The sequence below is a fragment of the Callorhinus ursinus genome, unplaced genomic scaffold (assembly GCF_003265705.2).
Source record: "Callorhinus ursinus isolate GAN/ISIS: 27379988/994484 unplaced genomic scaffold, GSC_fseal_2.0 scaffold47, whole genome shotgun sequence".
In the NCBI taxonomy this organism is placed as follows: Eukaryota; Metazoa; Chordata; class Mammalia; order Carnivora; family Otariidae; genus Callorhinus; species Callorhinus ursinus.
This window is the reverse complement of record NW_027397109.1, coordinates 7,242,213-7,256,699: the sequence shown is the minus strand read 5'-3', so window position 1 is coordinate 7,256,699 and position 14,487 is coordinate 7,242,213. Positions and strand designations below refer to the sequence as shown.

General features: G+C 41.7%; 2 protein-coding genes across 8 annotated transcripts in view; one reads left to right on the top strand and one right to left on the bottom strand.

Annotated features, from left to right (window-relative positions):
- The window catches only part of TJP1 (tight junction protein 1), a 263,988-nt gene extending 250,616 nt beyond the window's left edge, over positions 1-13,372 (bottom strand). For 4 of the 7 annotated variants that reach the window (XM_073882512.1, XM_073882513.1, XM_073882514.1 and 1 more), the window contains exons 1-2: positions 13,107-13,372; positions 1,311-1,443 (exon numbers count right to left, since the gene is read on the bottom strand). In XM_073882512.1, coding sequence (XP_073738613.1) covers positions 1,311-1,443; positions 13,107-13,279 — 306 coding nt within the window. In that variant the 5' untranslated portion in view covers positions 13,280-13,372. The remainder of the gene's footprint in view (positions 1-1,310; positions 1,444-13,106) is intronic. The other 3 variants (XM_073882517.1, XM_073882516.1, XM_073882518.1) reach the window with 3 other exon arrangements.
- On the top strand, positions 8,757-9,376 carry LOC112840014 (large ribosomal subunit protein uL11-like). The gene has a single exon (XM_073882556.1). The coding sequence runs from the start codon at positions 8,839-8,841 to the stop codon at positions 9,334-9,336; it is 498 nt and encodes a 165-aa protein (XP_073738657.1). The 5' UTR covers positions 8,757-8,838; the 3' UTR covers positions 9,337-9,376.
- Positions 13,373-14,487: the final 1,115 nt, after the last annotated feature.

Genomic DNA, 14,487 nt, shown 5'->3' with positions numbered 1-14,487 from the left:
TTTTATTAAGATTTTATTTATTTATTTATTTGAGAGAGAGAGTACATGAGAGGGGGGAAGGTCAGAGGGAGAAGCAGACTCCCTGCCTAGCAGGGAGCCCGACGCGGGACTCGATCCCGGGACTCCAGGATCATGACCTGAGCCGAAGGCAGTCGCTTAACCAACTGAGCCACCCAGGCGCCCCAATCCTCTTTATTTTAAACCAAAGTTATGTTTTCTTTAGTCATTTTCATCGTTAGGTTTACTTGGCAAAAATTTACTGTCTTTTCTCAGTTATTGCTTTTAAGCAATAGACATTTATGTCTTCTAATAGGTCACATTTCACCTTCTGCTGTCTTGTGTCATAAAATGGTCAAGCACACTTTTAGGCAAAATTGAGTATAATTATTTTAATAAGAATAATTAAAAAATAAAAAAACAGAGTATCCACATTTACTGAACTTCTGTTTTTGTCAATTATAGATAAAAGGTGCAGAAGTCATATCCTCAAAGAAGAAAGGCTCTGTTACCACTGTTTGAAACAGGTATGGTCAATGGTACTTTTATAATTCAGAAATTTTCAGAGCTCGAAGGGTAGAAGTGAACACATCTCGTCTACTAAACATCCTAAATATCCACTAATTTGCCATTGAATCCTACAATACATAAATTTGAATAAAATCTTCTTACCGCAAAGAAAATTCTACTACGTCCCTTATAGCTCTGCAGTATCTCTCATGAACTAGGACAATATAATTATTAGCAAAGGACAGTGGGGACTGAAAGTGCCAGTCTTCCTGTTCCTCTAAAAACATGCATGAATGTATCACATACCCACGTGAAAACCTCTCACTTGGCCTGGAAAAAAATAAAAAGGATATGACCACCATGTTAATCACTTAGAATAGAAAGAAAGCAGCAACATTAACTGAATCAGGATCTGGTGTAAGAATATCTAAGTAACTCTATTTTCTGGCACTGCCAGGAAGGTGGGTGGGGTTAATCAAACACTTAGATCTCTACTCACATTAATGTCCAGATTTGTAATTTTCTAATAAATTTATGTTACTACTCCACTGAACTTATTTCAATTTTTGTTGCAGAGTTCAGGAAGCATTTCTTTATCTTGGTCTTTGAATCTGAATCATTTTTTATAAATGTCTCATGTGGATACCAATTAACAAAGCATTCTGGTTGGTAACCTGTTGGATAAACCAGTTTTTCTTGCAAAAGACGCTCACAGCAAAATAAGACTGTTGCGTTTTTATGAAAATCAAAATTTTCATATTCTTTGGAAAATTAAAAAAAAAACTACTGCACAGTCCACTTACAGTGAGTTCACAGAAATCGATACTATCCAGGCTTTGGCTTCTGTGCAGTCTCCCTTTTATCCGTCTTAAAGAAGGTTTCCCTTGGCTGACGCTAGAAGTAGCACCATTCGGATTTTCAGAGGATGGCGTTACCCTGCAAGAAGTGGAAAAAAACTTGAAAGACGGGTTTGTAGTTAGATACAGTTTCTCAAGCAGGAGATAAGTATTTACTTGAGGATAGCTCTGGAAATCTCGTGCTCCTCTTTCAACCAAGAAGCTAAGAACCACAGGGGAGTTTCCTCTGATCAGATACCCTTTCTAAGTATTTCTTAGCAGCTTGTTGGTTTAGGAATTTTTCTTGACAGGGTTCAAACATTTCTACATTAAGACTCACTAAAAGTCAACTCTGTGACCATCAAAGAAGCAATTAAGGGCAGACTGAAGTTTCCTAGGTAACTGGGAAGCATCTGCTCCCCTCTGGGTAGTTCTTTATCAAGCGCTCAGCCCGGTGCCTGGCACACTCAGTGCAAGTCAGCTATCACTGTGTCCAACCACAAATACCGTTCGGCACGCTTTTTTAAGCATGAAAATAACTTTTAAAGATTTAAACATGACAGTCAATGCTTAATTCAGCATGATTACAGAACCAAGAAAATACAGGTAAGAAGAAATGGTAAATAATCTAAGCCATCTACATATATGCACAATGGGGTACATGCTCATACACATAAACACACTCAAGACTGCGATGTGTTCAATCATTTCTGTACCACCGCTGCTGGCAGCCTTAGAATGTGCCCTGGGAACCTGGAAGGAAACTGCTTAGTGGATTATAGTCTTAGAGAGGACAAAGACTTAAGTAGTAAGACTGATTTGTTAAGTGTGGCTTAGGAAAATCAGTTTCCTTATTTTATGATCAAATTTCCTGCTTGGATACGTTCCATGTTTGTGTACTTTTCAAATTTCCTGACCTACCTAATATTTTATATTTAAAATGTTGTTGTCTGAAAGGCATAGCTCTCTCATGGGGCACCTGGGTGGCTCAGTCAGTTAGGCATCCGACTATTTCGGCTCAGGTCATGATCTCAGCCTCATGAGACTGAGCCCTCCAACGGGCTCAGGGCTGAGCAGGGAGCCAGCTGAAGATTGTCTCTCTCCCTCTGCCCCTCCCCCTCCCTGTGCGCGCGCTCTCTCTCTCTCTCTCTCTAAAAAAAAGAAAATAGGTCTCTCATTGCTTGAAAAGGACACACTGGATGGACTATTAGCAAAGTAAACTGGACTTATATATAAGATGGGAGTGAATATCATAAAATAGACTAGTTTAGGTATGGCTGCTGTTTAAAATAAAAGTACTAAGTCCCTATAGTCAGATTTAAAGAGTGTGAAAAGATGCAAAAATGGAAAGTAAAGCCTCCCTCTCCTGCCTCATCGCAAATCCCCATCCCTTTTCCCAAAGATAATCACAACTAACAGTTCTCTGTATAACCTCCCAAACAAATGCTCATGCTTATCTGTGTGTTAATCTCCTTTTGAAACTTTTTAGCAAACTGACCGAATTGTTCACATTGCCCTGCATCTCATTTTTTCACTTAATATCTTGAAGCTCTTCCCATAATAACCCAGATCCATTTCATTCTATTTTTTTTTTAAAGATTTTATTTTTAAGTAATCTCTATACCAAATGTGGGGCTTGAACTTACAACCCTGAGATCAAGAGTTACAGGCTTTACCTACTAAACCAGCCAGGTGCCCCCTCCCCTTTTTAAAAAATTTTATTTTCCAGTAATCTCTACATCCAACGTAGGGCTTGAACTTACATGTTTCATTCTTTTTAATGCCTAAACAGTATTCCATCGTACACGTATACCACAATTTAGTCAACCACTCCCCTACCCATGGGCATTTAGTTTTCAAATATTTGCTATCAAACTATAAAGCAAGAAACATATTTGACATCTCTGGGTACAAACACAGTATTTACTTAAGAAAGAGCACTAGAAGTAAAACGCAGGGTCAGGGGTTTCTGGGTGTTGCTAAGTACTACCTTTCAAAAAGGCTTTCCCAATTTACACTTCCATCAACAGTACAAAAGAATGTTCAGGTGGGGGTGGGCATGTCCTTAAGTGGAAGGGTGACTGACTTTATCATTTTATTTTATTTTCTAACTCACCTTCTCTGTGTCCTTCATTATATTTGTCTTGCTGAAGGGCTGATTTCTCTTAAAAAAGATGATTACTGAGTTTCTTTCCCACCACAAACATGGATTTGACAATATATATACTATATATACTAGTTTTTCCTTTACATATTTCAAATCTATTTTATTAGATACCTTCCTGTTTATAACTCATCTTTTATTTTTTTTATTATTATGTTCAGTTAGTCAACAAATAGTACATGACTATTTTTTGATGCAGTGTTCAACGATTCATTAGTTACATATAACGCCCAGTGCTCATATCTTTTTAGGGATTTAGCCTTTTATCACATTAAAAGTCTCTGTTCCAATTAAAGACTTTACCTTAAATGTGATTTCATCTAATAATTTCCCCATCTACATTTTAGCTGTACCTTTAACTCTTATTAATTCTTTACCAGCATGTGACTGGATGCTTTTCTTTTATATCCAATTTGAGAATCCATATCTTTTCAGAGAAACTTAATCCATTCAAATTTGTTGTGTTTACTGATATGTTTAGATTTATTCCTGCCATGTTGTTTTATAGTTTGTGTTTTTCAAATTTAAATGCTTTCTTCTTTTTCTTTTCCCACCTTTTTAGTATGACTGAGTTTTCTTTCTCTCTACCCACCCCTGGACTTAATCCCCTCCAATTAGTAGTTCAAAGTTAGACATCTTATTAGGGCAACTCTAACTCTAGCTAACCATACATACACACGTATTTATATATTTACATGTACATTTATATATTTACATGTACATGTACATATGCATATATATGTACCTCTACATTTCCACAATACATATATACACACATAGATATTTAAACTGAAATACTTCTATCAACATCTAGCGTTCAGTGGTAGTCTAATTTCCTGTTACACAACAAATGACGTTTAACACGCCTTCATTTCTCTTCTTTTCCAGCACCAGTGAAACCCTACCAAAAGCTCCACCCTTTCTTGGAAATAGTTTCAAGGTCTCCTAACTTCTCTTTCATAGTTTCGATCCCTTTGTTCTTTTGTGATTGTTTAGCTTACTCCTCCAGATTGCTCACTTGCTTTTCAGTTTTGTCAATTCAGCCATTCTCTTTCACCTTAATGAGCAAAGGTTCAATTTCTAAAGTGTCTAGTATGGTGTTTTATTCATATGATGTTCTCTTGCATCTTTCTGAAAATAACCATCTTAATCCAGGGTTTTTCTATTTTCTCAGGGATTAGTTCTTTTGTTTGTTGAGTATGGTAATTCTTTTAATACTGGCTTTCTCCATCTGTTTGGTGATTTTTAATGTCTACTTATACTTGTATTAGAGAACATCTGTTTCTGCACTGTCGCATTTCGCATTTACTGTGGCCTGCCTTTGGCAACTCTGGCAGAGAGATGGGACACGCTGCTATGAAGTAACTTCTCTTCTGGGTCAGAGGACTCAGTAGCTATCTCAGGTACAGCCCTGTCTCTCTGGCCCAAGAGCCCACATTCACTGCTTTGGTAAGTGAGCAAGCAACACTGTTGTCCACAACTTGTCACAAACTAGCGGGGCAAGGTGCCAACCAACCTAGGGCATCGAATCTGAATAATTCCCCAAGTGTCCTCTGCTTCTTTTGTTCCTGGAAAGCTGCTGCAAGCTATCAACCTCTCTTTGTGCAGAAATGTTCTCCTGCACATTTCCTGGACAATGGTTCCTGTAAATCTTTTCTCTGAGTAGATCTATCTCTATCTAGTAAATACATTTCAGGGATTCTGCAAAAAAATGCTGGTCCACTGATGGCATTCAGTATTGTTTACTCAGACTAAGTATTTTTGTTATTTCATTGAATTGCCAACGAGTGCACCTTTCAAGTCACCTCCCAGAGTAAAATTCTGATGTCACTTTCATTATTCTTAATATAAAAAAATTGTACATTGTACAGCTTTGCTCTCTTCTCTGCAGAGTAAAATCTTCCATGAAAATAATGAAGAATTTCATTTAAGAAGAGTGGGCATATGGGGGAAAAAAAACAAAACAGAGCTGTAAAATAATATCCAAGTCTTAAATTACACTTCCTTTCTCTCACTTTACTTTGATCACATTGATTATGTGGCATAATCATATTATAAGAAATATAAACTTTTTGAGAAAGACATTTTTCACAAGTTTTTCTCTCATTTGACTTAGAAAGGTATCACTATTGACCTTTTTTCCAAACCTAAAACCTAAAGTCTGTGATAAGAATTTATATCTACCAAATCTATAAATGACTGACAGCCAAGAAATTTATCAGACTTAACTCAATGTAATACCAAGTCCAGTGACTAAAGCAGAAAAAAACATCTTAAATATAACCAGAAGAATTGATCCTCCCCTTCTTCACCAGGTTCATAACAAAAACATTTACTAAAGAGTAGAGCTGAATTGACATATAGCAGGTGAATATCAAGTCTGTATCCACCCCACCCACAGACTCCTCAGGAGGAAGGTGCCGGTCCAGGCATAGAACCAGGCTCCTACAGAGAAATTTCAGTAACTTTAAAGTTTTGACCAAGTCTTTGGAAAGCTAAGAGGTCAACTGTTAAAAAACATTTGGTTCAGTAATGACCTCCTTTTCTTTGGTGGGGGGAAAAAAAGAAAAGGAATAAACATGGTTCCAGGAAATAACGTTCAATGTTAACTCATATATAAGTAGAAGGGGTGCTGAGATATAGGAGAATTTAAGACGTCGCGTCTCTTTTGGTTTACTACTTTTTTTTTTTTTTAAAGATTTTATTTATTTATTTGACAGAGAGAGACACAGCAAGAGAGGGAACACAAGCAGGGGGAGTGGGAGAGGGGGAAGCAGGCTTCCCATGGAGCAGGGACCCCAACGTGGGGCTCGATCCCAGGACGCTGGGATCATGACCTGAGCCAAAGGCAGATGCTTAACGACTATGCCACCCAGGCGCCCCAATTTTTACTACTGTTTTTGAGAATTAGTATTTCTCTTGGGGCGGGGATATGTGCATATTCAAATACTTTTCCGCTGGACACTCATAAGAATACAGAGGAGTATTTACAACTCAGCTAAGACGGGCTATACTGGGATACAAAAAGCCCACCAAAGACAGTTCTTCCTAACATGGAGTATAAGGGGTGTTGTTGTTGTTGTTGTTGTTGTTTGAGACAGAGAGCGAGCAAGCTGAGGGAGGGGCAGAGGGAGTGGGAGAGAGAGAATCCTAAGCAGGCTCCACGTCCAGTGTGGAGCCTGATGTGGGGCTTGATCTCATGACCCTGAGATCATGACCTGAGCCAAAATCAAGACTCAAACCTTAACTGACTGAGCCACCCAGGCACCCAAGGGGTATTTTTAATACCAAGGTCCCACTCTCCCTCAACCTGATGGTGTGGTCTGCACTGAATAACTCAGACTCTGGGATTTATTTCCCAAATATTTAGGAGAATGGCCCTTGACAACAAGAAAAATAAAGTTAGTAACTGAGATACAATCATGTTGGATATTTTCTCTTGAACTCTGGGGAAATCAATATTTAGTTTACAATGAAGTTTTTCTTTTCCTAATTCTTAAGTCCATTCCATCATCCCTAGGGGATGATTGGGGAGAAAATTTCTCCTCCCCACTCCCTTCATAACTTCCCTAATGGGACCATGTTTTTACTTGTGGGCATGGTTGGCATGCTTGAAAGGCAGAAACCCAGTGTCCACCCTCTCATTTTGTTTCTAACTCAAGAGTTTTGGCTCACAATCATTTTTGACCATGGTTCACTTAGAACAAACAATTCCTAAACTTATCTACCTCACCCATCTCTAATTTCTAGTGGAAAAGATCTCAATAATAATAAAGAATTGGGCAAAAATAATCAAGATGGTAAAAACAAAGCATTTATACAAGAACAAATTACCAACAAAAGTACCACCTAACAATCTCTCTACAAGATATTAATTTTAAAATATCAGGAATTGATAGCCACACCCAAGATTAATACTAATGGGTGATAGCAAAGCATCTTTCCCCCAAACAAGGGGAATTACAAACAAGGGTATAACAACAGAGGCCTTGAGATACTGCTAAGTTCAGCAGGGCAGATGACTTTAGAAGGATACTGAATCCTTGTGAAGGGTGCTTCACTAAAAGCTAGTAAAATGCTAATTTTTGTCTATAAGTAACAGACTTCAGAAACCTCAAGAGTTCCCTCTCTCGCTGTGTCTCTCGCTGTGTCTCTCACTGTCGGATAAATAAAATCTTTATTATATGTGCTGCCGAAGCGAGCACTAAATAAAATCTTTTTTTTTTAAAGATTTTTATTTATTTATTTGAGAGGGAGAGAATGAGAGATAGCACAAGAGGGAAGAGGGTCAGAGGGAGAAGCAGACTCCCTGCTGAGCAGGGAGCCTGATGCGGGACTCGATCCCGGGACTCCAGGATCATGACCTGAGCCGAAGGCAGTCGCTTAACCAACTGAGCCACCCAGGTGCCCCACTAAATAAAATCTTTAAAAAAAAAGAAAAAGAAACCTCAAGAGTTCACTTAAAAGGTTTATATAAATGGCCGACCTTTAGTTGTACTTACAAGTAATAATGTGTATAATTGCCTATAATTTGCTCATTAAAGAAACTAAGAAAGGGATGGATGTTAACTAGATTTACTGTACTGATCATTTTGCTATATACATAAATATTGAATCATTATGTTGTACCCCTGAAAGTAATTATGTCGTATGTCAATTATACCTCAATCAATAAAAAAAGAAAAGAAACCAAGAAAGGACTTGGATAGTAGAGCCGTACCCATCCCATCGGGGAACCTCTGGGACCCATGAGGGGACTATGTGCCACCCTTGGAGAAACAACATTCTACAAGGCACTTTCCAGTCATTTTGTACCTGTTTCCAGTTGTTCTTCCTTTCTAGACTGTCATGTTCCTGCTCAAATGTGTTTTTAACGCCAACAACTGGTATAAAACTTGATGTGTGACTCTGGGCAAGTCAGTGATCTCATGTGTAAAACTGGGAATGTACAACACCTACCTCACAGCGGTGCTGCAGGTTACATGAGGGTTGCTTGGAAAGCACTCATACAGGGCCCAGCAGGTAATAATTAGCTCAATGAATGACAGCTCTTCTTATTTCCAGAATCTGATTACTGGACTACTACTTGAATGAGTGAGTTGATACCACGTGGCCTTTAATAATTACTCAAATAACTGGGAGAAATATATTTAGAGGCATGAAGAAAATGAAATGACACTCTTTCCCCCCTAAGATCAGTGTAAACATTCCTAAGAGCACTCAGTGCAAAAATCAAGACTGACGCTTTTGGCTTTTGGCTCGGGGAGGCAAAGGTGCAACTTTCTTCGGTCGTCCCGAATCCGGGTTCATCCGACACCAGCCACCTCCGCCATGCCGCCTAAGTTCGACCCCAACGAGATCAAAGTCGTGTACCTGAGGTGCACCGGTGGCGAAGTCGGTGCCACGTCTGCCCTGGCCCCGAAGATAGGCCCGCTGGGTCTGTCTCCAAAAAAGGTTGGTGATGACATCGTCAAGGCAACTGGTGATTGGAAGGGTCTAAGGATTACGGTGAAACTGACCATTCAGAACAGACAGGCCCAGATTGAAGTGGTACCTTCTGCCTCTGCCCTGATTACCAAAGCCCTCAAGGAACCACCAAGAGACAGAAAGAAGCAGAAAAACATTAAGCACAGTGGAAATATCACTTTTGATGAGATTGTCAATATTGCCCGACAGATGCGACACCGATCTTTAGCGAGAGAACTCTCTGGAACCATTAAAGAGATCCTGGGGACTGCCCAATCTGTGGGCTGCAATGTAGATGCCCGCCACCCTCATGACATCATAGATCACATCAACAGTGGTGCGCTGGAATGCCCGGCTAGTTAACTACAAAGGAAAATGTTTCAATAAAGGATCATTTGACAACCAGTGGGGGAAAAAAAAAATCAAGACTGACAACGTAAAATTATGATGAAACAGTTATTTGGGCTTCACACCCACCAAAGAGCAGAGAGTTGGCCCCAGTACCTGTACTGGATTGAATGGTGCCCTTCCTCTCCACTCTTCCTAACCCCAGGAACCTGTAAATGTGAACCCATTTAGAAAAAGAGTCTTTGCAGATATACTGAAGGGTCTTGAGATGAGCTTATCCTGGATTATCCAGGTGGACCCGAAATCCAATAACAAATGTCCTTGTAAGAGAAGAAGCCGAGAGGACACAGACACACAAAGAAGACCATGTGAAGATGTAGAGAGAGGGGGGAGTGATTCAGCCACAAGGAATGCCTGCAGCCACCAGGAGCTGGAAGAAGTAAGGAAGCATTCTCCCTAAGAGACTTCAAGGGAGCGTGGCTCTGCAGACACCTTGATTTCAGACTCCTGACCTCCAGAACTAGAGAGAATAAATTTCTGTTGTTTAAAGCTACCGAGTCCATGGCAATCTGTTACAGCAGCTCTGGGAAATACAGTGTCCTTCTGCTTCTTTTCATAACCAGCAATTATAGAAGACTCCCACAGGAAGCAAGCTGCACAAACTGACAACTATTGCAGGTAGAGGTAACAGGCCTGACTTCCAGGTTCCTAAACACTAACGATTCAGAACCAAATACTGCAAACAGTCCTACTTCCTAAATTTCTTGGAGAAGGAGACAGAGAGAAGAATTGCAGGCTCCACTGATGCAGGTCTGGCTGTTTGTCTGCTTTAGTTTTCACCTAAACCAGTGTGTACACATAATATTCCTTAAAGGATTTGCAGAGCCAATTAGAAAAAAAGATACTGCACAAAAGAAAGCTAATGAGCACAAATGGTCAAACTAGAAAGAAGTGTGGGACCAAAACACTGGATCATTCACCCCTACCCTTTACTTCCATTGGCATAAGCTTTGCAGGCGTGCAGTCTTTCCATACGGACTGCAATAATTTAAAGAGAGAAACACAGACAGCATACACATTTTCATAAGCACCTTCATAGAAAGCTTCATATATGCCACAACCAGTTATCATAGTATGCCCTCACATCCTACAAATGGGCATAAGCTAGGGCATTTCAAGGTCTGACCACCCTTGCTGATGTCTGCTATTGGTTCCCACCGGCCACTCTGGAGTCAGAACTCGTATCTACGTATCTTCTTGCCATGTAACAGTGCCTTCTGTCTCAATCCTCCATGTGCCATTGGCTCTGATGCTGGCAAAATGAAATGTTATCCAGAAAATAAATTCCAGAGGATATAAGAGATAGATGAATCAGGCAGCACAATATTCTTCAACTTAAAAAAAAAGGACTATATATATATCTATGTTTAATATACCATTCACTCTAGAGTTTCTGTAGCATATGCTCTTCATTTGCCACTAGAGAAACTAGATTAACATTTGCAAATTCACTTAACATTGAGCAGAAATTCTGAAATGCTCATTTAAGATTGTGGAAAAGTTAAACAAAATCCCCCTGCCTTTTCCAGGCTCTCTCTTAGTAAGATGGTTTTTAACCGTGGCCTGAGTTCACTGCCTGCTTGAAACATGAATCTCTAGAGCACAAAAGTTACCTGGATTTTATTTCTTTGTGTCCTCTCTTCACAAACTATGTTGGGGAATGTATTTTCAGAAGCAGCACCCCACTGAAAAAGAATAAACCTGGTATCCTGACTTGGTGGCCAACCTGTGATAATATTCATGCCTAACAGCTCCTCAAACATTACTCTCACATCTCAGTTTTTAAATTTAACATCAAGAAAATCTCCTTCCCAGTTACGCATTATTAAGAATTAACGTATTCAACACATATCTTTTCAGAAACTATTTTGTACCAGATACCAGTTACAGGGGACTTAGTAATAAGCTAAAGAGATAAAAAGGCCTGCCCCCATGCAACTTACATTCCAGTTGCGGGGGGGAGGGGTAACATGTAGGACAAGTGAAATATGTAGTGCTTTGGATATTGGTAAGTACTCAGAAGAAAAGCAGAGTGAGAGGAAAGACTGTTGGGAGCTGACCTCTTTTTTTCTTCCTGTACACCAACAACCTGAAAAGGTATCTTCAAATGTTACTACTTCTTGCTTCGTAATAGTGGCAGAGTCTTCATATATTTGCTAAAGTCTTCCATTTCTTAATTAAGGCCAACTATTACCAGTCTAGTCTTTGATGTGTTGTCACTTGATGCTCTTCAAATCAAAATCCCTTTTGCAGAATAAATCTTTTTTTAAAGATTAATTCCATTGAGAGAAAGTGGGGGAGGGGCAGAGAGGGAGAGAAAAACTCAAGAGGACTCCACGCTGAGTGGGGAAGCAGACAGGAGGCTCAATCCCACCACCCCCCGGTCAGGACCCCGGCTGAAACAAAGAGTTGGAGGCTTAACCAACTACACCCGCAAGGCACCCCAAAATCTCTCTTTTTTAAAACAAATTGGTGGGGGGAGGGCACTGAGGAAGACACTAATATTCACTAAGCACCCATTATTCAGTCAGACATAGTGGTAGGTACTTTGTATTCATTATCTCAGTTGATCTGGGTTATGACCCCATGAGGTAGATAATATCATTCTCACCCTACAGACCAAGAAACAGATACTCCAGTAATTTGCTTAAGGTCACTCGGTAAGTGGCACAGCTGAAATTTGAACTTTGCTGCCCATATTTTTTGGTCTTAACCTCCAAAATTCTCTATTGGCATTCTTTTTTCAAAAAACTCTTTTTCTCGGTTGTTCCATCTTTTTATTCCTTGGATCCCTCATTTCGTCTTAGATAACAGAAGCTACTTTTCTCAAATGCCTAAAAGCATTTCCCTCATTTCCTTTTTCTCTATAACCTTGAAATTAAATTCAATTAAAATTAAAGTGCGTAAATCTCTAAGAACCTCACCGACCACAAATTTTAAAATTAAAATAGCCACTGAAGACCAAAGAATTCTGGCATATTTTTCCTATAGTCACCATCCCTTTACTGGACTCTTTTGTGACAGAACCTTACACTTAAGTCTCAAGGCGATGGAACGCCTAGGCAGCCCACGGGGATTCCATATGCCACATTTAAATGCTAATAAAATGCAGTACAACCCAACAGATAATCAACCGTGTAAACCAGATCTGGAAAACTTCCAGACATTTTTCTTTTAAGGGCGATCTTTTCCCGTTACCCCAATAACAGTTTCCAGGTCAGGGGAACTGGAACGCGTGCAGATAAAATGTAGTCCCTGATAATGCCATTAAAATCTCGCAACTTATTCCCCTCACCGTGGGAGCGGCTCGCCCTTCACTCTGAACCCACAGCAGATGGGTTTTGAGAAATAGCAGAAAACGCAGAGCTAAGAAATTGTTTCTCTGCCCCCAAGGAAGCCTGGCTGGAAATTCTGAGCCAGAACTCGCGGGGATGGGGCTGGAAGGACAGTCCCGGGCGGGAGACCGGTGTCCCGGTGCCCGTAAGCCGCCGGGTCCCCGCCCCTCCCTCCCGGCAGCGCGCCGCTCTGCGTGTCGCGGGGCACAGGCGAGGGTCGCGGCCGAACATGCCGGCGTGGGCGCGGGGCGCGGCGGCCTCGGCCCTACGGGCTCCGAAATGGCTGCTGCGCCCCCGGCTCTGCGCGCCCGTCGGGCCCGGCCGCCGGCGGCCTCGCTGCCCGCCAGCCCGGGCCCCGACCCGCGCCCGCCGCGCCCGCCGCGCCCTCACCACAGCTTCCTCTTGAGCGGCAGCAGGCTGCCGCGGTTGGAGGGGGTGACGCCGATGGCCATCTGCAGCACCGTCAGGTATTTCTGGTACTTCATCTTGTCCCCGCTCCGCTCGCGGGCAGGGCCCCGCCGCCGCCGCCGGCGCCGCAGACACAGCCCCTCCAAGCGCCGCATAGATCAGCTCTGGGCCATCCGCCGCCGCCACAGCTCCCGCCGCTCCCGCCGCCGCCGTCGCCCTCGCCGCCGCGGCCGCGCGTGGCCGGGACTCCCGCTCCCGCCGCCGCCGCCGCGGCCGTGCGTGCCCGGCCGCTCCCGCTCCCGCCGCCGCCCGCACCGCCCCCTCCGCCCGGCCGGCGCGGCCCCCGCGTGCGCCCAGGGCGGGCGTCCCGAGCAGCGGGCCTTGCGGGACTCCCTCTTAAGGAGACGCGGGAGCGGTCGGGCCACCGCCCCCCCCCCCCCCCCCCCCGCCCCCGCCCCCCCGCCCGCCGGCCCCGCGCCGCGCGTGCCTCAGTTTCTTCTGCGGCTGCCAGGAGCTCCTGTCAGCCGTGTAGAGTCCAGGAGAATCCCATGACAAGCTTCCAGAAGAGAAAAAAAAATGTTTTTAATTTATAATTACCGGTTAATGGTTTGTAAGCATCATTTATGTGTTCTAACCTAAGTGTTTGAAGATTTTATGTTTACATAGAATGCATCTATACAAAACGCATGTATGTGTATACACGTGAATACTGTACAGAATACATATGGTACATATACTATATACATGATGTATGTGGTATATATGCAGTCCTCGCTTGCACGGTGGTTTGGAACTGTGGGAATGACTGTGAATCATGCAAAACTATCTTAATAATCAATGGGAAAAATTAAGATTCTTCCGTGACTTTTAACAATTTTGTCAAAACGTGCCAAACTCTCTTCACTGATGGTTGTAAATGTATAAGGAAATGGAAAAAAAAAAAAGTAAAACTCATTTAATACACTGTAGTTTGAGATATTACAAACATCGAGAATTAACCTGTTTTATTTCTTTGTAAGAGAAACTTATCAAAAGTAACTTGAATAGTGCTGGTCTTCTCCTGGTAGAATTGTTACATAAAGCATCTTTTCTGTGCCTTGGTAATGCATCATGTTTGGATTACTTTCAACGGTTTATCTTCTGAGCTTTCAATGTTGTGAAATATATCAGAGTTCCTTTAATGTGACATTCTCCGGGACATCCTCATCCTTTTTGTCACAACCATTCTCTTCATCCTAGTTTATATTCAGTAAGTTCTTCTGGCTGCAAATCTAGAGTCTCTGGAAAGATGACTAGTGTCAGTATTTTCACAATCGCCTATTTTTTCTATAACACCATTTACATTCCATTCAAATTTCACTGC

Coding starts and splice junctions, on each gene's coding strand:
- LOC112840014 (XM_073882556.1), top strand. CDS start 8,839: ATGCCGCCTAAGTTCGACCCCAACGAGATCAAAGTCGTGTACCTGAGG.